The 23,662-nt window shown below is 39.2% G+C and overlaps 1 protein-coding gene across 5 annotated transcripts in view; it reads left to right on the top strand.

Moving 5' to 3' along the window:
• Positions 1–23,662, top strand: part of ACACA (acetyl-CoA carboxylase alpha) — a 344,091-nt gene that overhangs the window by 174,933 nt on the left and 145,496 nt on the right. For all 5 annotated transcript variants that reach the window (XM_031934241.1, XM_026456734.1, XM_023204709.2 and 2 more), the window contains 10 exons: positions 1,337–1,418; positions 1,810–1,955; positions 2,995–3,145; positions 4,767–4,901; positions 5,260–5,406; positions 6,431–6,619; positions 7,997–8,097; positions 9,497–9,585; positions 14,817–14,941; positions 23,150–23,263. In XM_031934241.1, coding sequence (XP_031790101.1) covers positions 1,337–1,418; positions 1,810–1,955; positions 2,995–3,145; positions 4,767–4,901; positions 5,260–5,406; positions 6,431–6,619; positions 7,997–8,097; positions 9,497–9,585; positions 14,817–14,941; positions 23,150–23,263 — 1,279 coding nt within the window. The remainder of the gene's footprint in view (positions 1–1,336; positions 1,419–1,809; positions 1,956–2,994; positions 3,146–4,766; positions 4,902–5,259; positions 5,407–6,430; positions 6,620–7,996; positions 8,098–9,496; positions 9,586–14,816; positions 14,942–23,149; positions 23,264–23,662) is intronic.

Below are 23,662 nucleotides of genomic sequence, written 5' to 3' on the forward strand. Positions count from 1 at the left end.
CTGGCAGCCAAGAGAGAAAATGAGAGCCAAGTGAAAGGGGTTTCCCTTTATAAAATTGTCAGATCTCATGAGACTTATTCACTCCCACGAGAACAGTATGGGGAAATTGCCCCCATGATTCAGGTATCTCCCACCGGGTCCCTCCCACAACACATGAGAATTATGGGAGCTACAGTTCAAGATGAGATTTGAATGGGAACACAGCCAAACCATATCGACATGTGATACTTATTTCTTCCCACCTCCTGGTTTTTAAAAACTCAAATGGTAGCATACTGTGAAGCTGTTCTTTTCCTTGCTTTTTTAACTCAACAGTATATTTTTTTTAAGTGTTTTTTAGTTCACATCTTTTTAATATCTGTATGTTTTGTTCCACATGTGAAGACATGCGCAGCATCACTAATCATTAAATAAATAAAGTCAAAACCATGATGAGATATCACCTCACACCCATTAGGATGCCCACTGTCAAAAAACAGAAAATAGCAAGTATTGGAAAGTACATAGAGAAATTGGGACACTTGTGCACTCTTGATGGGAATGTAAAATGATGCAGCCACTATTGAAAAATGGTGTTGCAATTACTGAAAAAATTAAAAGTGGAATTACCGTATGATCTGGTAATACCACTTCTGGGTATTCTGAAAGAATTGAAAGCAGAGTCTGAAAGATAATTGCACAGCCACATTCATAGGAGGATTATTTACAGTAGCTAAAAGATGGAAACAACTCAGATGTTGGTTGATGGATGACTAGATAAACAAAATGTGGGATATACATACAATAGAATATTATTCAGCCTTAAAGAGGAAGGAAATTCTGACACATGCTGAAACATGGGTGGATCTTAAGGAATTAGGGTAAGTGAATTAAGCCTGCCACAAAAAGACAAATACTATATGGTTTTACTTATATGCGGTATCAAGAGTAGTCAGACTCATAGAACCGGAAAGTAGAATGATGGTTACCGGGGACTGGGGAAGGAGGAAATTGGGAGTTGTTAATGGGTGTAGAGTTTCACTTTTGCCAGATGAAAAAGTCCTGCAGATTGGTTGCAGAAGAGTGTTAATATCCCCAGCACTATAGAACTGTGCATTTTGTAATGGTTAAGATGGCAAATTTAATGTATTGTGTATTTTACCCTAATTTAAAAAAATGCATTATAAGATTCTTTCATAATTGATGTGATCAATTCCTTACAAATGATTATTGAGGTATTTAGGTTGTTTCTAGTCTTTTGTTATCCTAGGAGATGCTACAATCAATAATCTTTAAGATGCTCTTATTAACTGTTGGAACTTTGTAGTAAGTGTCTCTGTTGCTGTTGTTCTTTCAGGGGTCAAGTCCTTCCTGCTCATACACTGCTGAATACAGTAGATGTTGAACTTATCTATGAGGGAGTCAAGTATGTACTTAAGGTATGCAGAACCCCACTGGAGTTTGCATTGTTACTTTTTAAGCTATCTTTCTTTAGGCTGAGAGGCAAGAGAAAAATTTTGCTTTAATGCAGGAATGGGGGTGTTAGTGAAATTACAGTCATTTGTGTCAGTGTCCTGAAGCAACATTTGTGGTTGCCAAGAGATAAAGGAGAGACAGTGAACAACCACAGCTGGGAAAAACAACTAAGGTTGCCGTCTTTGCTTACAGCAGGACTGAGTCATGTCCACAGACACTGATGCAAATAGCATCAGTGCCATGAGTTTTCGTTCTCCTGACAGATCTTTCTTACCTGTATTTTTGAAGCATTCAAATTTTGTTTGGAGCTGTACCTGGAAGGGACACACTGATCCTCATTCTCATTCCCTACAGGTGACTCGACAGTCCCCCAACTCCTATGTGGTGATCATGAATGGCTCATGTGTAGAAGTAGATGTACATCGGCTGAGTGACGGTGGACTGCTCTTGTCCTATGATGGCAGCAGTTATACTACGTACATGAAGGAGGAAGTGGATAGGTAAATGGCTGTTTGAGGTCCATTTGCCGGTCATCCTGTTAGCCTTTTCTCTTATTAGTTACTAGCTTTTGGGATTTTTCCCAGGCTTTTTTTGGTACTCGTTTGTAGTTTAAAAAAAAAAATAGTACATGCACTTAACAAAAATATCAAGAATGTAAAAGTGTTTGTAATTAAAAACATGTCTCCCTACCTTTCCAGTGTATGTGGACAATGAAAAATAAGTTCCCCTTTTTATAAGTAACCATTATTAAAAGTTTCTTATATATTTGAGTAAAAATTTTATATGCATATACAAGTTACATTCATGTACGTACTGTTTTTCTTTAAATACATTCACAAATGTGGCCAGGCGTCGTGGCTCACACCTGTAATCCCACCACTTTGGGAGGCCAAGGTGGGTGGATCACCTGAGTTTGGGAGTTCAAGTCCAGCCTGGCCAACATGGTGAAACTGTCTCTACTAAAAATACAAAATTAGCCAGACATGGTGGCATATGCCTGTAGTCCCAGCTACTTGGGAGGGTGAGGCAGGAGAATCGAATGAACCCGGGAGGCGGAGGTTGCCGCAGGCCGAGATCGCGTCATTGTACTCCAGTTTGGGCAACAAGAGCAAAACTCCATCTCAAAAAAAAAAAAAAAAGAAAAATTCACAAATGTTCAACGCCAGTTATGGTGTTGTGAGAATGAAATAAATTAATATGCTGAAAATGTGTAGAACATTGTCACAATATAGCTAGTCTTTAAGAAATGTTAGCTGTTACATCATCAATGTCTTTGTGTTTTTTAAAACAGTGGTACCTGTTATTTTTAATAGCCATGTAGTGTTCCATTATGTGATTATACTATACTTTATTTAATCTGATCCTTATTGAAGGAAATTTTTGTTAATTGATATTGTAAACAAAGGTGCAGTGAATGTCATGTGTGTGTGTGTAATAAAGTTTTCAGGATTTTTTTTATTTGAAAGTTGACATTCTCTACCATTCTCCTTTACATCGTGAGGTGCTTTCTTAGCTTACATACTTCCACTTGTCTCCTAGATATCGCATCACAATTGGCAATAAAACCTGTGTGTTTGAGAAGGAAAATGACCCATCAGTGATGCGCTCACCTTCTGCTGGGAAGTTAATCCAGTACATTGTAGAAGATGGAGGTCATGTGTTTGCTGGCCAGTGCTATGCTGAGATTGAGGTCAGTGTGGTGAAAAGACTGTGGGATCATGGGAGGGGAAGGTAGGGAAAGGGTTGGCTGGGATGGACTAGGACCAAAAAGTTACAGAAAGGAGGCTGTGTGCAGTGGCTTGTGCCTGTAATCCCACCCCTTTGGGAGGCTGAGGCAGGAAGATCGCTTGAGCCCAGGAGTTAGAGACTAGCCTGGGCAAGATGATGAGACCCTGTCTCTATGAAAAATTAAAAAATTAGCAGCATACAGTGGCACATGCCTGTAGTCCCAGCCACTCTGGCAGCTAAGGCGGGAGGATCCCTTGAGCCCAGGAATTCAAGGCAGCAGTGAATGGTGATTGTACAACTGTACTGGAGTGGTACAATTTGTGGCCTGGGCCACAAATCAAGACCTTATTTCTAAAAAATTAAAAAAAAAAAAAAAAAAGATGACAGATTGGAAATAAGAATGAAAAACATCAGTTGGCTTCATTGGAAGTACGAACCTTAAGATTTTTAAAAGACATAAAAATACTTTGGCAAATGAGGAATCTCTAGCTCTAAAAATAGATACTAGGCAATAGCACTTACTGAGTGTTAGGTGTCCTGACTGCTGGCTGTCCAGAGGAAATATGTGCAGGTGGGGCACAAAACAGACGAGTAATGTCATGTGATTAATTTTAAGAGAGCTAAGCACAGAGTGCAGAGGGTCACCTAACCCAAATCAAGCTAAGCTTGTGTGGGAAGATATTCTGAAAGAAGAGACATTTGATCTTCGTTTTGAAAGACAGATAGTAATAGAGAAGGTGAAGAAGGGCAGGGAAGAGTGCTTAAAGTTGAAGGAATGGCATGTACAAAGACAGAAGCAAGACAGCACAGTGTCTTTAGGGAACTGCAGGTATGTGTCAGTGTGGCTTGAGAAGAGACTAAGGTTTAATGGGAAGGGACAAGCAAAGATGCTAAAGAAGTAATGTGAGATCTTGAATGTGAGGTTATGAAGGATCTTATAAGCTATACTGGTAAGTTTACATTATCCTGAAGGCAGCGGGTAGTCTCTGAAGGATTTAAGTGGAAAAGTAGTATGATGATATTTGGGATCTAGAATGATTGCTTTTCGTGACCTTGTGGGAGGTATATAGCAAGTAGGGAGATCTCTTAAGGGGTCTTTGAAGTACTTTGGGCCAGAAATGAAGAAGGCGTAAAACGAAGAGATGGCAAGAGAGGAAGATTTTTGAGAAAGGTTTAGAAGATATGCCTGGCTGGATTGGTAATTGGTAGGTAAGGGAGAAAGAGGAGTGAAGAATGATCCTTAGGTTTTGGCCTGGATGTCTTAGATTGGATTCACTGGTATGAAGAGATTAAATTGTTCCTCACTTTCTAAGTACAAAACAAGTATAATCACAAATTATGCCAAAATGGTTTTAAAAGTTAGAAATGAGAAATGTCAATAACTGTTATTTCTAAAGTGAGGTACTGAGAGATTTTCTAATTGCCTGCCTTGATAGTCCCTAGAAGATGGTGGTAAATTCCTATTTTTTCTGGGTCAAATTAGGTGTGGTCCACTTAGATGCTAAGGAAAAAATTTACCTCTTCTAAGCATTCACCTGTGTAAAGAGAGATAAGTCTGAGTCTAATTTATTTTTTACTTATAGGTGATGAAGATGGTAATGACCTTAACAGCTGTGGAGTCTGGCTGTATCCATTACGTCAAGCGACCTGGAGCAGCTCTTGACCCTGGCTGTGTACTAGCCAGAATGCAACTGGACAACCCCAGCAAGGTTCAGCAGGTGGGTTAGGAAGATGCTCTGATTATTGCTCTCTAAGAGCTAAAGAACTTGGTGGTTTGGAGAGAGGCAAGTGATTTCAGTGCTTGGTTTGCCAGTGTTTTCTTTAGCTTTTTTGCCTATTAATCTTATGCCTTGTATTTGTACCTGTAGTATTATGGAACTAAGAGTTTGCAAGAGTTACTGTAATACTAAGATTCTGTTATTTCCTTATGATGTTTCCTCCATTGACTTCCCTTCTGGTAGCTGGGTATGGTAAAATGATGTCTCCATTTTGAATGATAACTCTTAAGTTGTAATGGTGTGTTTGTACCTTAGATCAAAAGTAGTAGATGACTTGATCTCTTGTTGGGGTTGATAGGCTGAGCTTCACACAGGTAGTCTGCCACGGATCCAGAGCACGGCACTCAGAGGCGAGAAACTGCATCGAGTGTTCCATTATGTCCTGGATAATCTGGTCAACGTAATGAATGGATACTGCCTTCCAGATCCTTTCTTTAGCAGCAAGGTATGAATCACGTCTCCTGGGGAAGGGGTGTACAAATGGGATACCTATTGTCCAAAATAGTTGCAAGTCTTATAATGATTGTTTAAGAGGGAGGAAAAGAAAGCTGTTTGGCCTAGAACTCTTTCACCTTCAGTTGTGGGACTTGAGGTCTTTAAATCTATCCTTGTCATGGACTTCATATTTAATTGTGATTACTCCATTGTTTTTTTTTTTCCCTCGAGACTGAGTCTTGCTCTGTTGCCCAGGCTGGAGTGCGATGACGCAAACTCAGCTCACTGCAACCTCCACCTCCTGGGTTCAAGCAATTCTCCTGCCTCAACCTCCTGAGTAGTGGGGATTACAGGCACACGCCACCAGGTCCGGCTAATTTTTTTCTTTTTTCTTTAATAGAGGCAAGGTTTCACCATGTTGGCCACACTGGTCGTGAACTCCTGACTTTGTGATCTGCCCTCCTCAGCCTCCCAAAGTGCTGGGATTATAGGCGTGAGCCACTGTGCCCAGCCGTGATTACACCTTTTTAAACTGGAGAATAGGGGCAATGTTAGGTGCTTACATTGCAATTTCAAAGTACTCTGTGATAGTTGGCTCACATCTGTAATCCCACCACTTTGGGAGGCTGAGTTGGAAAGATCGCTTGAGGCCAGGAGTTTGAGACCAGCCTGACCAACATAGCAAGACCCCATATCTATTGAAAATTATATAAATTTTATATTGAAAAGAAGTAGTATATGATAGTGAATTCAGATACAGTTTACTCTTGAGCAACACAGGTTTGAACTGTGTGGGTCCACTTATATGTGGATTTTTTCAGCCAAACATGGATCAAAATTACAGTATTGATGGGATATGGAGCCCACAACTTTTTCTATACATGGGTTCCGTAGGGCTCAAGTATGTGCAGATTTTCATATGAGTGGTGGTTCTGGAACCAATTTCCCACGTATACGGAATGACAACTATGTATCTTTTTATTTAGGGGATTGTATTAACTTTGGGTCCTATTTTACCAATGCTTTCTTTTTAGGTAAAAGACTGGGTAGAGCGATTGATGAAAACCCTCAGAGATCCCTCCCTGCCTCTCCTAGAATTGCAAGATATCATGACTAGTGTGTCTGGCCGCATTCCCCCCAATGTGGAGAAGTCTATCAAGAAGGAAATGGCTCAGTATGCTAGCAACATCACATCAGTCCTCTGTCAGTTTCCCAGTCAGCAGGTATTTATAGGATAACACTATCTTCATTTTTTTCTGGCTACCAATGCCAGAGTTCATATTGTAGGATTCCTTCCTATTTGGATCCTCCTTACTTTTTGGATGTTGTACTTGTATACTTTTAAGCATTGTATTCCTTACAAAACTGCCTCAGAGTTGCGCCACTGCACTCCAGCCTGGGGGACAGAGCAAGACTCCGTCTCAAAAAAAAAAAAAAAAAAAACTGCCTCAGGGTACAAAGCCAACAGTGAAAGTACTGTATGTGAAGTATAAAGTATCTGTAGTTATGAGAAAAGCACACTTGGATCATGTATAAGATACAGCTTTTTTCCTGGGGCTATTCCCTAATTAGAGGTATCTTCATGAATTGAAAGTAGAGTGATATTAGTTGATTGATCGATTGATTTAGAGACGGAGTCTAGCTCTGTTGTGCAGGCTGGAGTGCAGTGGCGTGATCTCGGCTCACTGCAACCTCTGCCTCCTGGGTTCAAGCGATTCTCCTGTCTCAGCCTCCTGAGTAGCTAGGATTACAGGCACGCGCCGCCATGCCAGCTAATTTTTGCATTTTTGGTTGCCACGGGGTTTCACCACATTGGCCAGGATGGTCTCGATCTGACCTCGTGATCCGCCCACCTTGGCCTCCCAAAGTGCTGGGATTACAGGTGTGAGCCACTGTGCCCAGCCGTTTATTTATTTATTTTTGAGACAGGGTCTCACCCCATCACCCAGACTGGAGTGCAGCGGTGCAATCATGGCTCGCTGTAGCCTTGACCCCAGTAGGCCCAATGGCTCATCCCACCTCAGCCTCCCAAGTAGCTGGGACTACAGATGTGCACCACTATGCCCAGCTAATTTTTAAAAAAATTTTATAGAGACGGGGGTCTCGTTATGTTGCCCAGGTTGGTATTGAACTCCGGGGCTCAACCTTTCCTCACTCCTTGGCCTCCCAAAGTGCTGAGTTACAGGTATGAGCCACCATGCATGGCCTATTTGTAGCTTTATTTTTAGAGACATTCTTACTACCTTGGCAACATCTTTACTCTTTACCCATAAAGCAGATGTACGTGTAGGGAGTGTAAGTAGATAAGTGGGGAGTGAAGTTTGGATCTTGACCTTGAACAGATCTTGGTAAGATGATAGTTTTTGTAATGTAGTCATTAATTCATCTGGGAAAGGTTGACGAGGATGAAATCTGCTTGCTTATTTAGCATGATCCTCTATATAAACCATGCCCAGTAACTTCCAGCTACTGCCAACATGTGAGAGATAGGAATTGTCATGTTATAACAAGAAGATTCCTACTGGTCATGCTATAGAGGCTGATGCTTTGGGGCATTTTGTTGGGTTGGGCCTCATTTTTTTCCCTTTTTTATACCTTAGATTGCCAACATCCTAGATAGCCATGCAGCTACATTGAACCGGAAATCTGAACGGGAGGTCTTCTTTATGAATACTCAGAGCATTGTTCAGCTGGTACAGAGGTAGTAACTTGTAACTCCAGATTCCCAGATCTGTCCATGCTCATGTCTTCCTTTCTTTTAAGTGGTCACAAAGAGATTTACCTCAGATTGACTTCAAGAAATTAAAAAGCACCTTATATCTCAGAAAGTACCTTGTATCTTCTAAATATCTTAGAATTGTGAGCTAACTCTTATGCTCAATATTTCTGACTTCTTAATATTCTACATTTTTTTCTGTCAATTATTTATTATTATTATTATTTTTTGAGACAGGGTCTCACTCTGTTGCCCCAGCTGGAGTGCAGTGGCTCAATAATGGCTCACTGCAGCCTCAACCTCCCGAAGCTCAGGTGATCCTCCTGTTTCAGCCCCTCGGAATAGCTGGAACTACAGCTGTGCACCATCATGACCAGCTAATTTTTATATTTTTAGAAGAGGTGGGGTTTTGCCATGTTACCCAGGCTCATCTCAAGCTCTTGGGCTGAAATGATCCACCTGCCTCAGCCTCCCAAACTGTTGGGATTACAGGCATGAGCCACTGCATCCAGTTTGTCAATTAATAAGGCACAGAAATTTTGTTGTTTTCTTTTTCCTTGCCATTTTGATGAAGCTCCTAATTTTTCTTCTGTCACAGGGCCAGTACGACATTTTTTATTCTTATCTTATGGAACCTATTGTATAATTATGGTTGTTGCTATTAATACTAAAGGGATATTCACAGAGCATTTTTATGTATGTATGTGTGTATGTATGTATGTATTTATTTATTTATTTATTAGAGACAGGGTCTCACACTCACTGTCACCCAGGTTGTAGTACAGTAGCACAATCTCAGCTCACTGCAACCTCCGCCTCCTAGGCTCAAGCAATCCTCCCACCTCAGCCTCTTGAGTAGCTGGGACTACAGGCACACGCTACCATGCTTGGCTAAGTTTTTTGCATTTTTTGTAGATAAGAGGTTTTGCCATGTTGCCTAGGCTGGTCTGGAGCTCGTAGACTCAAGTGATCCTCCTGCCTTGGCCTCCCAAAAGGGGTCTGGGATTACAGATGTGAGGTATGGCGCCCGACCTCACAGAACACTTTTAACTTTAAGATACTTATAAATTTTTCAGATATCTCAGCCATTTCACGAGTACGGTAATAATTTCTACTTAGCAATAGGAACTGAGTCAAGATGTTGGTAGAGGGGGCTATGCAGGGTTTTGTTGTCTTTTCTTCTTTATTAAAAAAGGTCTTGTCTGTAGTGAGATTTCTTTTAGGCTTAGAATTTAAGTTAATTTTGTAGTTCATTTTAGGCTGTTCTTTATTCAGAGGGAAAGCAGTTCAGTGGAATGTCATGGAGGTAAATTTGGCCTTTGGGTTTATTACTTAATAGTGTTGGATTGTCAGGGTTTTCAGTGGTGGCTTTCTATTTGCCTAGGTACCGAAGTGGCATCCGAGGCCACATGAAGGCTGTGGTGATGGATCTGCTCCGGCAGTACCTGCGAGTGGAGACACAATTCCAGAATGGTAAGCCTCTTCCTGAGGACTCTCTAGCTCAGAAAGCCTTGATTCTGATAACCAACCCAAACTATCCATATAGGACTGTATAAGAGCTAAGCCCCTCCTGTCAACAACACTTCCATTAATAAACAGTCTCCTATCACCACTCCCTTAAAAAATAAACCTCTATATCCACTAGCACTAAAGAAAGAACAATGAAACACAGCTTGATGAAATTAGGAATCCAGTGTGCTTCTGAGAAAGGGCTGAAGTAATTTTTCTAATAGAGACTACCATTCCTGTTGATACCTTTTTGACCTTGTATAGCGTAAGTTGGTTGAGTCATCACAGGCTGAAATTGAGAAATCCATATCTGAAGAGCTTGATTCGTGGCAGCTAATCCATGAATTGAACCAGAGGCATCTAGGAAGAGCAAGTTCAGATTTTCCAGTACTTTTTAGTATATCTTTTAGGTGGACTTTATCCCTGGCTTTCTCTGAAGAGCTTCACTAAATGATATATTGTCTCTAAGTGTGAAATAACCTTGGTTAAAATTTTAAAGCTGTGTACTGCTGACATTGCTTCCTGCCACAAGATGGCAGTGAAACATCACAGAATTTGAAACATCTGAAATTTGAAATTTTCCTTTATCTGCTCCCTTTCACTTCCTTTAAAAGCAGCCTGTGCCACTCATGACTAGCAAAAATCCTCATGTAGATATTAGCAAACCACATCCAGTAACATACAAAATAATATATAACAACCAAGTTGGCTTTATCCCACTCATGCAAGGTTGATCAGTTTGGGGAAAGTCAATTAATATAATTTATCATGAAATAGATGAAAGGAGGAAAAACATGCTCATTATCTCAAGATAACAGGGTGTAGAGAGGGAGCATTTGACAGAATTTCACATCCATTCATGATGAACTCTTGGAAACTAGGAGTGAAATGGAACTTTTAAAATCTTGTAAAAGGGACCCACAAAAAAAATCTGCAGGATACATCATGCATTATGGTGAAACGCTGAAAACATTATCTTTAAGATTAGGAATAAGACAAGGATGCCTGCTGCCACTACTTCTATTCAGCATCATAGTGGATGTCCTAGCCAGTGCAGTAAGACAAGGCAAAGAATTAAAGGGTATAAGAGCTAGAAAATAGTAAAGCAATATATCTGCTATTATTAAATATGATAGAGTGTCTTTTTAGAAAGCCTCTAAGATTCACAGATTTATTATTAAGTTATTAAAAAAACATTTAAAATAACAGGCTAGATGTAGTGGCTCACGCTTGTCCTCTTAGCACTTTGGGAGGCAAGGACAGGAGCATTGCTTGAGGCTAGGAATTTGAGACCAACCTGGGCATCATAGTGAGACCCCATCTCTACAAAAAATTAAAAACAATTAGCCAGGCATGGTGGCACATGGCTATAGTCCTACCTACTCAAGAGACTGAAATAAGAGGATTGCCTGAGCCCAGGGTTTCAGGGTGTGGTGAGCTATGATTGCACCACTGCACTCAGCCCAGGCAACAGAACAAGACCCTGTCTCTAAATAATTAATTAGTTGATAAAATAGCAACCAAAAAGATGAAATACGAATAAATCTAACAAAAAATGTGCAAGCCTCTTTTCGAGAAAATTATAATCAAGAAGATTGTAATAGTAAAGAAGATTTAAATAAATTATCAAGGTCTTAAATTGGAATGTACACTATTAGGTGCTGATTCTTCCTAAATTCATCTGTAGATTGACATTCAATAAAAATTCTGTTAGCGTATTTGTAATGCTAATTATAAAATTTCCATAAAAGACAAGTCTCACAATAATCAAGATACTTCCAAAGAAATACAAGGTGAAAAGATTTGCCTAATCAGAAAAGAAGATTTAATATAAAGCCATATTAATTAAGAAATTGTGAGATATGTGTAGGGATAGATTTATAGATCAATGGAACATAATGACCCAGAAACAGATCCACCCATATATGAAAACTTATTTTATGATAGAGGAAGCATTGTAGATCATGAGGAAAGGACAGATTTTTTTTTCAATAAATGATACCAGCATAATGGGTTATTCATTAAAAAAAAAAAAAGGAAAGAAAGAAATGGAATCCCTATCTTATACACAAAAATCAGTTCTCAATAAATTAAAGACTTAAATATGTACTAAAGAGGTGAAGCTATTAAATGGTTAGGAGAATATCGTTATAATCTCAGGATAGGAAGATTTTGTCGTATAAGACATAGCAAGTACAAACTACAAAAGAAAAGATTTATTACTTAAACTCCACTCAAGAACTTCTATTCATCAAAATACATCATAAGGAGACTGAAAAGTCTGTAATCCTAGCACTTTTGGAGGCCAGCGCCGGCAGATTGCTTGAGCCCAGGAGTTTGAGATCAGCCTGGACAAGATAGCAAGACCCCATCTCTAAAAAAAATACACAAAAATTAGCCAGGTGTGGTGGTGTGTGCCTGTAGTCCTAGCTTCTTGGGAGGCTCAGGTTGGAGGATCACCTGAGCCTGGGGAGTGAGCCGTGATCGCATCACTGCAGTCCAGCCCCAGTGACAGAGCCGGACACTGTCTCCAAAAAAAGAGAGACTGAAAATATAAGCTACAAAGTGTGAGAAGATATTTACAAAATATATACCTAAAAAAGAATTAGAAGTATCTAGAGAACTGGTATGAATCAAGTTAAAGACATCCTAATAGAAAAATAGGCAAAAGATATAGAAAGATATTTTACAGAAGAGGAAGTAGAAATAATTCATAAACTTAACACAAAGATGCTCAATCCCATTAGTAATTAGAGACATATGAACCCAAACCACAATGGGAGTGGCAAAAATTTAAAAGTCACACCATCATCTTCATTGCTTCTGTATATGGAAGTACAAATTGGTATACCACTTTGGGTAACAGTTGGTCAGTACCTAATAAAGTTGAACTTATTTGTATTCTTTAACCTAGTAATTTTACTCCTAGAAAATATACTCTAGAGAAACTATTACGTATGTTTACTAGGAGACTTATACAGGACTATTTGTGACAACAATGTTCATAATCTCAAAAAAGACAAGAAACAATCTAAATATACATAGATAGAGTAGGTCATTGCAGTCTAGTATATTCCTACCATGGATTATTATGCAGCAGTGAAGATGGATGCACCAAGGCATATACTGAACAAAAGGATGAATCTCAAAAATACAATGTTATGGAAAATAAACGGTATAGTCATTCCATTTTTTTCAGGTTCAAAAACCAGGAAAATTAAACTGTACATACATTGGTGATAAAAGTTAAGAAAAGCAAAAGAATAATTAACATAAAATTCAGCTTAGTAGTTGTTTCTGAGGAGGGGTACACAGGGGTCTTCAAAAATACTAAAGATGTTCTATTAAAATTTAATAGCTTTAAAATAACACATGGGTGTTTATTTCAACTGATACCATATATTCTATATGTTCTTCTGTATATATATTTCATAATTAAACTGTTTTGTTTTGTGTGTGTGCATTCTTCTTCTTTTTTTTTTTTTTTTGAGATGGAGTCTCACTCTGACACCCAAGCTGGAGTGCAGGGGCACAATCTCTGCTCATTGCAACTTCCGCCTCCTGGGTTCCAGCGATTCTCCTGCCTCAGCCTCCTGTGTAGCTGGGATTATAGGTGTGTACCATCACGCCTGGCTAATTTTTAGTAGAGACGGGGTTTTACCCTGTTGGCCAGGCTGGTCTCAAATGCCTGACCTCAAGTGATCCACCCGCCTTGGCTGCCCAAAGTGCTGGGATTACAGGGGTGAGCCACTGCACCCAGCCAAGTAAACATTTTTTAAAAAGAGTGTCTTGGTGGGCAGGATCTTCAAAGTTAAAAAAAAAAAAAAAGGAAAAAAAAATCATTGCTTTCTTTCTGTTAATCTCTCCCCTCACCCTGGGTGAATGTGTTCCTTTTATTTCCCCTGGTCCTATTGCCAAAGTTTATTTGTGTTGTCATTTCAAAGCTAAGTCTTGATAGAGAAAAATATTAATACAGAACAGCTAATTTTTAAACAGCTTTCCTTTTGGTCTAAATGTGTCTTTTATGAAATTGGCAGCTCTCCCAATATTGTAGTCCATTGTTTTTCAAATATAGTTTTATTTGGAAAAAAGTTGCTTATGTCAATCTCTAATATTTAGAATAGTTAAAAGCTTGGTTACACTGGTCCAATGTACTCAGTATTCTAGGAAACCACGATAATGCAGTTTGAACGCCACTGTTCTGGTTTGTAACTTAATGTGGAATCTGAACTGAGGTGATAATCCTTTACTATTTAATAAAATTCTGACCCTTGAGCATATTCAAACACTAATTCCTGTTTCCTTGGAAATTTAGTTCTGAGGTAAGCTGTTTTCTAAAGAACTGAATATTACTTATATCCCATGGCAGATATCACTACAGTGTACCAGAGGCTTATGCTTCTGTTGTAAAACATGGCTTTCCTACTTAGAACTAACCTGCCCCTGGTGGCCTTATGGAAGGCAAGTGAAGATATGCATAACTTTAGTCTCCCAACAGACCTTTTGACTTAATGCAGGGTTCTCTTTGATCTATACCTTGGGTTGGATTTGGTGTTCCTAGGCATTGCTTAGCTGTTTCAAGGACTAACAGAAGAAAATATTGATTCCAGGGGTAGTAGCCACACTTCTCATGGATATTGCTAAGTTTGATGTGGTTTTATTTTTTGAGCTAATACTGTTCCTACTGGTTAGGGTAAACTGTTTTCTGCAACATGGAATCAGAATCTCAAGCTCTGGGGGAGACCTTAAAGATCATCAAGTTTAATGATATTTACATTTCTTTTTAAACAGCAGAAATTTCTCTTCTAAAGAAATCATGACAGAGTTTAGAGTAAGACTGGGGTTGGAGTTATTCACAATCTTTCAGTTTTTGAGGCATACCCACCTCCCCAATTTTTAAAAAATTTAATAAAATTGAGGCCCAGAGAGGTGAAATGATTTGCCCGGGAGCACACAGTAAATTGCTAACGGAGCTAGGCCTTGAACCCAGATCTTATATCCAAATTGCCTGTCTCCTAGTCCAGTGTTCTTTTACTAAATCACATTGCCAGTTTCTGTACAAATCCATCCAAGAAAATCCTTACGATGTTTCTTCTTACTGCTCATCTCATAAATTATAGACAGTACAAAACAAATAGCATGTAAATGTGAACATTTATACATGGGTGAGAACCAGTTCTTTTCATGGCATGCAGGTCACTATGACAAATGTGTGTTCGCCCTCCGGGAAGAGAATAAAAGTGACATGAACACTGTACTGAACTACATCTTCTCTCACGCTCAAGTCACCAAGAAGAATCTTCTGGTCACAATGCTTATTGTGAGTACCGTTTTTCAGAACTCGTAAGGACCGTCGGTGATATGCAAAAAGTATTTTTTCCTTCTGATGGCTGTGGTCAGAGAAAAAAACTACTGCCTTTTATAATTATGGGATGAGTGGGACTTGAGCTGTGGACTAACAGTTTCTCACATCTACCTTTGTCCTTGGTCTGAAGGAACTGCTTTAGTGAGAAAAGGACTCTTTTGGCTAGTATGCATATGCTCCTTCACAGGAACTTACACCTCCTAATTCTGTTTAGAAATGCCCCATGCTTCACCATTCCTGTGGTCCTCATGACAGCAGCTTTAAAATTTCATCTTATTTATCCAATATACTCTAATTTTAACTCTTGTTCCATAGATGCAAGCAATGGCTCTCATGTCAAACCTGAAAAAAAAAAAATAGAAATCCAGTACTACCCCTCCCTGACCAGAGAAATTTTAATGTATTCTGCATCTTCATTGGTCCCTTTTTATTTACATTGAAAATCTAAGCTCGGATTATTGCATTGGTATTAAATGTAAATGTATGATTTTTTTTCTCCATAACTTAGTAATATAAGAATTAATAGGAAGTAGGAATGGGGAGTGAGCCTGGTAAGTTTGATGAGAGCTAATGTGCATTTGGCCAGCGGGTAGAATTTTTGTGGGCTGAAGGATTTTTAAAGATGACTTGCAAGTCCTTCACTCCTAGCTCATTCTGGTTGAGTTACTTATAGGAATCAGTACAGTACGACTATTCCTAGAGTCCCTCACCCCATGGTCCTGAGCATTTGCCTTGCTGCTGCTTGCTTGTCTTTTTGGGGACTATAGTGCCTTTTCACTCCCAGAGTTTTCTTTCTTGTCCCTTTACGGAATTGGGATTCTTGGTACGTTAATTACATCATTTTTTCATGGAGGAAAAAAACATACATCTTCATAGCTATTTTTTATTTCGTACTTCAGAATGAAGGGAAACTATCTGCCGTATACCTCTGATTACAAGAGTGCCGCTCATTCAGTTATCTGCCTAGCTGGTTAACTCTAAAGCATATAACATTTTTTAGAATAGCCACTTTAAAAAATATGTAATTATAGGGAGAGTTCATTGCCTTTGCTACCCCAGAATGACTAGATGGTGGGGAAACAAGAAGATGCATTTGAATGGGAAAAAATATACATTAGTATAATGTAATACTTCAGCTTCCCCTAAGTGACAGGTTTCAGCTAAGAGATGATATAATCTATGGCAACTTGCTAATTCTTTTTGTCAGTCAAAAGAAGGAAAAAGGACTATTTAGATTTTTTTTAATTTAATGAAAAGATTGTTAAATCTTATTTTGATAAAGCCAAGACTTTCTGGCAGAAAAGGGTAATGAGGAGAAGGGTAAAAGAATCTGTCAGTTTGGACCTAGAATGGGGTGGAATTTGCCTTTATAGGAAGCTAATTATGGTGAGTTTTTCTTTTTATTGTGATTATGTTTTGAAGACTTAACAGTTTTCTGCACTAAAAATAGACCAAAGCCTAGAATTCTTAGAGCAGAAGAAGAGTAATGATTGTCCAAGACTGTCGCTGGGTTTCTTAAATTCTAATTTGTAAGATATAGGGGCTCAGCTCGCTCCTTTTGCGGAGTGATTGTAAGTAACGCTTGCCTTAAGAATCTCATTATTGGAACACGGAGCCATATTTCCTCTGAGAATTCTGGAGTAGCTTTGAGCCGGGGCTGTTCATTTCTCAAGTAATCACGCTGGTGTGATGGAGAGAGAAAATGGCAGCTGTTCGGAGCTCAGGCCTTCAATTTTCTTCAGAGTCCAGTCACTCAAGTGTGTAATTACACGGGGGGTGCTGCAGAGGCATTGGGCCCTGTCAGAGAACTGGTTTGAGGCTTTGCTTTCTGCTTTTGCCAGTCAGGACAGGCAGAAGCCAATGGGACTCTGACTTTCTGCTGTTCTTTTTTTCTCCCACCTTGTCATCCTGATTACTTCTTACCTGCATGGATAGTACCCAAACTTTCTTTCCAACAGGCTGAGCTCTTTAGAGAAAAGAGCTGTTTCAGAGTTTGAGTTTGGGTGAATAGGATGCAGGAGGAGGAGGAGGAGGAGAAGGGGAACAGGAAGAGGAGGAGAGGATAAGGACGGTTGAACATGTGAACCAGGAAGCCAGATTTGTCGTATTCTTTATTTTGGTGTCATTACATTTTTCTTTAAAAAAACAAAAACAAAAACAAAATGAGACCCAGTAAACGTAAGAGGATCTGTAAGCTTTCATGTCATTAGTTTCTTTTCAAATATCAGTTGTTTTCATTTCATCTTAGAGATTTGGAAATCAAGCTCAGGGCCAGCTAGCAGTGACTTACGGAACATGGGTAAAAGCTCAAGACAGTGCTCTTTTCTGATCTGATGTTACTGAATGCCAGACATGTCTTCCTCTTTTCCTCTTTGACAATGCTTAGCTGCTCCCCCTTCTTCCTTCCTCTCCCTTCCTTCTTCTTTCCCTCCTCCTCTCCCACATCTACATTAATGGTAGTAGCTGGTAGGAGCCATTTTGGTTGTTTGGATTATTCTTTCCTCTGATCTTAGTGTCTTTTACAGATGTCACCTACACATGGTAGCACTTCGATTCCCCCAGCTTGTGTTCTCTGCTGGTTCCCCTTTCTTTGCATATCTTGGCTTCTTGATTGATGGTTATGTGCCCAGCATTCCATTCTCTGCTTTCTAGAAGTAGGAATGTTGATAGTATGCTTTGCTGAGCTAGATGATGATTTCTGGGGCTTTTGAACCTATAGAGAGGGAGGTATCAAGAAAAATCAGGCTTCTGTCAGTGTCATGGGATATGTGCTTCTCTAGTAAAAAGGTACCTTCATCTTCTCTAGGTGTTAGCATAACTTGCCCAGTGGTAACTTGCCTCAAGGACTCTCAAGCAAATTTCTGGTAATCTTTCACTCTGTCTGGAAAGCAAAGTATCAGGTAAAAGGCTAAAGTCCTATCAGGTTTCCTCCATTTAAAGAGACATTGTAACACAATGTAACACAAAGTCTGGAAGACCAATAGTACATTTATTTTTTGAAAGCTCTTCTTATTTCCTAAATTTAACTTTATAGGAAAAAGTTTAGGACTCAGAACATTGTTTATGTTTGCTTAGAGATATTTAAGGAACTCTTTAATCTTTAGCCAGATTAAGCTAATTGGTACAAATACAAAGTATCAGCATCTTCATAGCTGTCTAAATGGCAATGTACATATCTTCTAGCCATCTTGATGGTAAGTAGTCTTCCCCTCACTGCTTATAACTTATTTCTGATACAGCCCACATGAACATGCTGTAAACCATGCTTCTGTATGAGTAATGCCATGCCTATGAACCCCTGATTTGGTTTAGATGGGGAGAATTTGTAATGCTGATCAGCACCTTTCCTTCCTCCACTTAACCTGACTGCAAATAATTTTGTCCAATGTGTAAATAAAGAAGAAGTCTTTCTCAGTGATTTCACATTCACTGAATAAGGGTGATATTAACAATTTCTTGTTAAACTTACCCTATGACATTTTTTGGGATATCAAAAAGTGCGGGTATGTCTAGAAGAAGCTACCAGTTTGTTGCTGATACTAGGTTTAGTGCCTACCCAGCTGAACAATGGTTAATGTCTTGAGGACATTACACATAAGGTCACATTCTTTTCGTTTTGAATTGCCTTATAAGATCAAGCTGGACTATGCTGGTTTCTTCTGTCAGTCAGCTGTGTAGCTTTGGCTATGCCTTTTTTTTTTTTTTTATTAAAGATGTGGTCTTACTATGTTGCCTGGGCTACTGTCAAACTTCTGTGCTCAAACGGTCTTGGCCTCCCATCTTGGCCTCCCAAAGTGCTGGGGCTACAGGCATGAGCCACTGTGCCCAGCCTTGGCTATGGGTTTAATATTTTATCATGTTTGTTGTATTTCTGCAAATTCAAACTATTTTCTATAGTTAGCTACCATCTAGGTCAAAAGTAAAGGCAAGAAATAACTATTTTGTACCAGTATGGCTGAATAATAATTTTCACTTCGTTTTATGACTCTGGACAGTTGAAACAGACCTTTGGTTGGTGGATTGGGAAGCCAGATTTTTGCAAGTGACCTGTAATCCCAAAATCAGCAGGTTGGCTCTTTAAACAGACCTTTTTATGTTGACTAAACACATCTGCTGACCTAGACACCATCTAGAGGTATTGTTACAAAATGTTCACCAGGATTAGATGGTGATGTTGGTTTGTCCAGTTGCCCAAAAGAAACCTGTCTCTAGGACAGAGGGTAATAAACTTCCTGTTGGATGTTAGTTGGCATCTTAGGATGGGTGGTTCTGAAAAACCCTGATGTTTTCTTTCAGAACCTGAATGCTGTGTCTAGGTCAAGGACAAGACAGGGTTGAGAAAGTTATTCTACACATAATTTTCTGTTGCCAATTTTTTCCTAAGTATTCATGATGACAGTGGAGAAAATATTTGAATGGAAAACTTCCAAGTCAGAATAGACTAATGAAAATAGTGGTTAACTGGCCGGGTGCGATGGCTCAAGCCTGTAATCCCAGCACTTTGGGAGGCCGAGATGGGCAGATCACGAGGTCAGGAGATCAAGACCATCCTGGCTAACACGGTGAAACCCCGTCTCTACTAAAAAATACAAAAATCTAGCCGGGCGAGGTGGCGGGCGCCTGTAGTCCCAGCTACTGAGGAGGCTGAGGCAGGAGAATGGCGTAAACCCGGGAAGCGGAGCTTGCAGTGAGCTGAGATCCGGCCACTGCACTCCAGCCCAGAGCGAGACTCTGTCTCAAAAAAAAAAAAAAAAAGAAAATAGTGGTTAACTCATACTGTGTTTGATAATTACTTCACATTTATTTATTTATTTATTTATTTATTTATTTATTTATTTATTTATTTATTGAAATGGAGTTTCACTCTTGTTGCCCAGGCTGGAATGCAATAGCGCAATCTTGGCTCACCACAACTTCTGCTTTCTGGGTTCAAGCGATTCTCCTGCCTCAGCCTCCCAAGTAGCTAGGATAACAGGCATACACCACTGCGCCCAGTTAATTTTGTATTTTTAGTAGAGACAGGGTTTCTCCATGTTGGTCAGGCTGGTCTCGAACTCCTGACCTCAGGTGATCCGCCCATCTTGGCCTCCCAAAGTGCAGGGATTACAGGTGTGAGCCAAAGCACCCGGCCTTATTTATTTATTTATTTATTTTATTTTAGTTTAGTTTTATTTTATTTTATTATTTTATTTTATTTTATTTTATTTTTTTATGAGATGGAACTTCACTCTTGTTGCCCAGGTTGGAGTGCAATGACGCAATATCGACTCACTGCAACCTCTGCTTCCCAGGCAGTTCTCCGGCCTCCGCCTTCCAAATAGCCAGGATTACAGGCATGCACCACCACGCCCGGCTAATTTTTTGTGTTTAGTAGAGACGGGGTTTCACCATGTTGGTCAGGCTGGTCTCGAACTGACCTCAGGTAATCCACATACCTCGGCCCCCAAAGTGCTGGGATTACAGGCGCGAGCCACCACGCCCGGCCCACATTTATTTTTTCTAATCTCCATAGTTCACTTTTCTTACAGGTACTGTTGCTTTTTCCCAAAGCCCTTTTTCACTCCGTTTCTCTCATAATGGAAAGATAAAATGAAAAGTGGTTTTTTAAAAAAGTGGTTTTGTGTGTTTTGCTTTGTTTTGTCTTTTAAGTTAGGATATGATCTGTAACTGTGCAAGAGGGTAACTCCATTTTTAAAAATTTTAGTTTAATCTCTAAAGGTAAACCTATATTTCCTTTAAAGGGAATGCATTCCATATCAAATCTGATATGGTTGCAGAGGTGGTTAGTGTTATTTTGTCATGTTGGCTTTTGTTTTTATTATTTTTTTATTTATATTTTTATTTTTTTGAGACGGAGTCTCCCTCTGTCACCCAGGCTGGAGTGCAGTGGTGTGATCTCGGCTCACTGCAACCTCCGCCTCCTGGGGTCAAGCAGTTCTCCGCCTCAGCCTCCTGAGTAGCAGGGATTACAGGTGCGTGCCACCACGCCCAGCTAATTTTTGTATTTTTAGTAGAGACAGGGTTTCACCATCTTGGCCAGGCGGGTGTTGAACTCCTGACCTCATGATCCACCCGCCTTGGCCTCCCAAAGTGCTGGGATTACAGGCGTGAGCCACTGTGCCCGGCTGGCTTTTGTTTTTAATGTTGAGACTTTAGTCTGGCTTTGTACAGAGGAGCTGAGTTGTGGCATTACCCAGTACACTTCTTATGTTTTTAGGCGTTTTAGTGGGTCTTTCCAATGCTTTTAGTAAGTACCTCGGAAAGGAGTATGTTTGCTCTATTAAGAACATTAGGAAAGGGACTTAGGTAGGAAAAAATTATCTTGGTTTCCCTACCCACTGTTATCTATCAATTCTTTCCTTCTGTCTTTTTATGGTCCTGTTTCTGGTAGTTTTACATATTCCTTTGAAATTCTGTTTTGCTCATTAGTTCTCAGCAAAAGGTAAGAGTTACTTGCATTTTCTTTCTCCTCTTTGTTTTTATGCCTAGGATAGGTAGAACAGATCCTCTAATCTGTGCTGCCTGTTCAATCGAACCTCTGGGTTTATCTTCACTTTAATAGCAGCTTTTATTTTTCTCACTCAGATGAGTGAATTATCTGGGTTAAATGGGTGAAAACATAGTACTTGGACTTCCTTAATTATAAGTCCCATCATATGTTTTATGACTCTGGACAGTCAGAGCAGACCTCTCCTTGGTGGATTAGGGAACCAGAATCTCATTATATAATTTTCTTTAAAAAAAAAAAAAAAAAGGCTTTGAGAAACCTTCTCAGCATAATGGCACTGAGTATTTCAAAAGTATTTACCTTGTGATGTGGAAGGTAGGGGTTTTGGGAAAAGCATGTCTTTTATTTTTACTGCATTTATTTATGCTGCTGTGATAAAGGTCTATAAAGTATATCCCTGAGATGGGGAAGGTTAAGTATGAAATAGAAATTCTTCAAGAAAAGGACTGATAATCAAAGTGGGGAGAAGATTAACGAGCAGCAACAAGCAGGCCCTTTGGGTCTTCTTTCATGTCCCCTTTGTAGTAGGGTGAGAATAAATATTTATTAAAATACAAAGGCAATTCTGTCTTTTAAAGTTTTTTTATTTTATTTGTTTTTATTTTTTATTTTTAGAGATGGGGTCTCACCATGTTGCCCAGGCTGGTCTTGCACTCCTGGGCTCAAGTGTGAGCCACTTTGCCCAGCCAAGGCAATTATTTAAAACTCCAAGTAGAGGGAGTGATATCTAAATGGATATATTTTATATGATGTGGTGTTAATAATTACTACTACCAGTAGCTCTGTAAAATTCAAAAAGGACAGATATTTCTAAAAACTGTGTTTGCAGTTTTTTCAACTTAGATGGAAATTGCATGGATAGAGAATAAACTGATAATTCCACTGGACTCCAGTAAGAATATTTCTCTCAGAATATGATTGGGATTTTTTTGTTAATATTTTTTACTTCTTAGAAGAGGAAGGACCCAATACTGAATAAAACATGAATTCTATAGTAGGAGCTTGTTTTTTTCCTCTAATTCAGCTAAGTATTCACATATGTAAGTATCATGGAATGATTCTTGGTACAGGAAGAAGAGAAATGATTTGGGGTACAGAATTGCCAGCGTATGAGATGGTATTTTTAGTTAGTGTGTGTTTATAAATAAATAATTTATTATTGTGTTTCTGTTTTGCATCTGCCTGGGTTGCTGAAAATTTGGTTTATGAGATGAAAACTACTGAGATGGTTCTTTTTGCCTTATATCTACCTTCTTTCCAAAAGTGGGAGGGGAAACAGGAAGGTCTTTAGTCCCTATTATTTAAAACTTTCTCTTAAAACTTTGAGACATAATCTATTATTTCTTCCTCAGAATCCCCTTGGCCCCTTTTAGTGGTCTCTAATGATTTCTTCTGCATGTTAAAAGTATAGTGTTGATTTATAAGGAAATACATTAGGAATTTTGAATGAGGGATTTGGACTGCCTCTCCTTAGCCAAACTTCCTCTGGGATCTTCTTTACCACATTGTTTAGGGTAAAAGTAATAGAAAGTTTGCATTGTCTTATCAATCCAGCTGGGTTTACTTTGTTTTCATTCCTTTTCTCTATTTCAAAATCCTATCCACCTGTTCTTTTTAATCTGGCTATCTATGTTCTTTTTTACATTAACAATTAGGATCAGTTGTGTGGCCGGGACCCTACTCTCACTGATGAGCTGCTGAATATTCTCACAGAGCTAACTCAACTCAGTAAGACCACCAATGCTAAAGTAGCACTTCGAGCACGCCAGGTAAGGCCATTTGTTGGTTTTCTTAAAGGAGGGATGGCTTTCATAGATCAGGCAGTCCTAGACACAATGAACTTTTGCTTAATCATCTTACAAAAAAACATGTTATTTTCTATATGTGTCACATTTCCCTCAGAACAAATATTTTCATGTGGTATGTTTTTTAAAGAGAAAGGAAAAGATTAATGCTGCATTTCTTTAAAATAGATGCCCTTTCCTCATTAAAAAAATCCTGGTATCATTCCCTTCCCTCCCTAGTAGCCCTGTGATAGTAAACCAGGGTCAGGTGGAGGAAAGGACACTCAGGGAAGGAAATAGACTCAATATTTCTTACTTCCCAAAGGGAGCTTAGAAGCAGATGAAAACTTCCAAGTGTACAGGAAACAAGTGTGGAAAGCAGAA

This window comes from Piliocolobus tephrosceles, chromosome 16 (genome assembly GCF_002776525.5).
Source record: "Piliocolobus tephrosceles isolate RC106 chromosome 16, ASM277652v3, whole genome shotgun sequence".
In the NCBI taxonomy this organism is placed as follows: Eukaryota; Metazoa; Chordata; class Mammalia; order Primates; family Cercopithecidae; genus Piliocolobus; species Piliocolobus tephrosceles.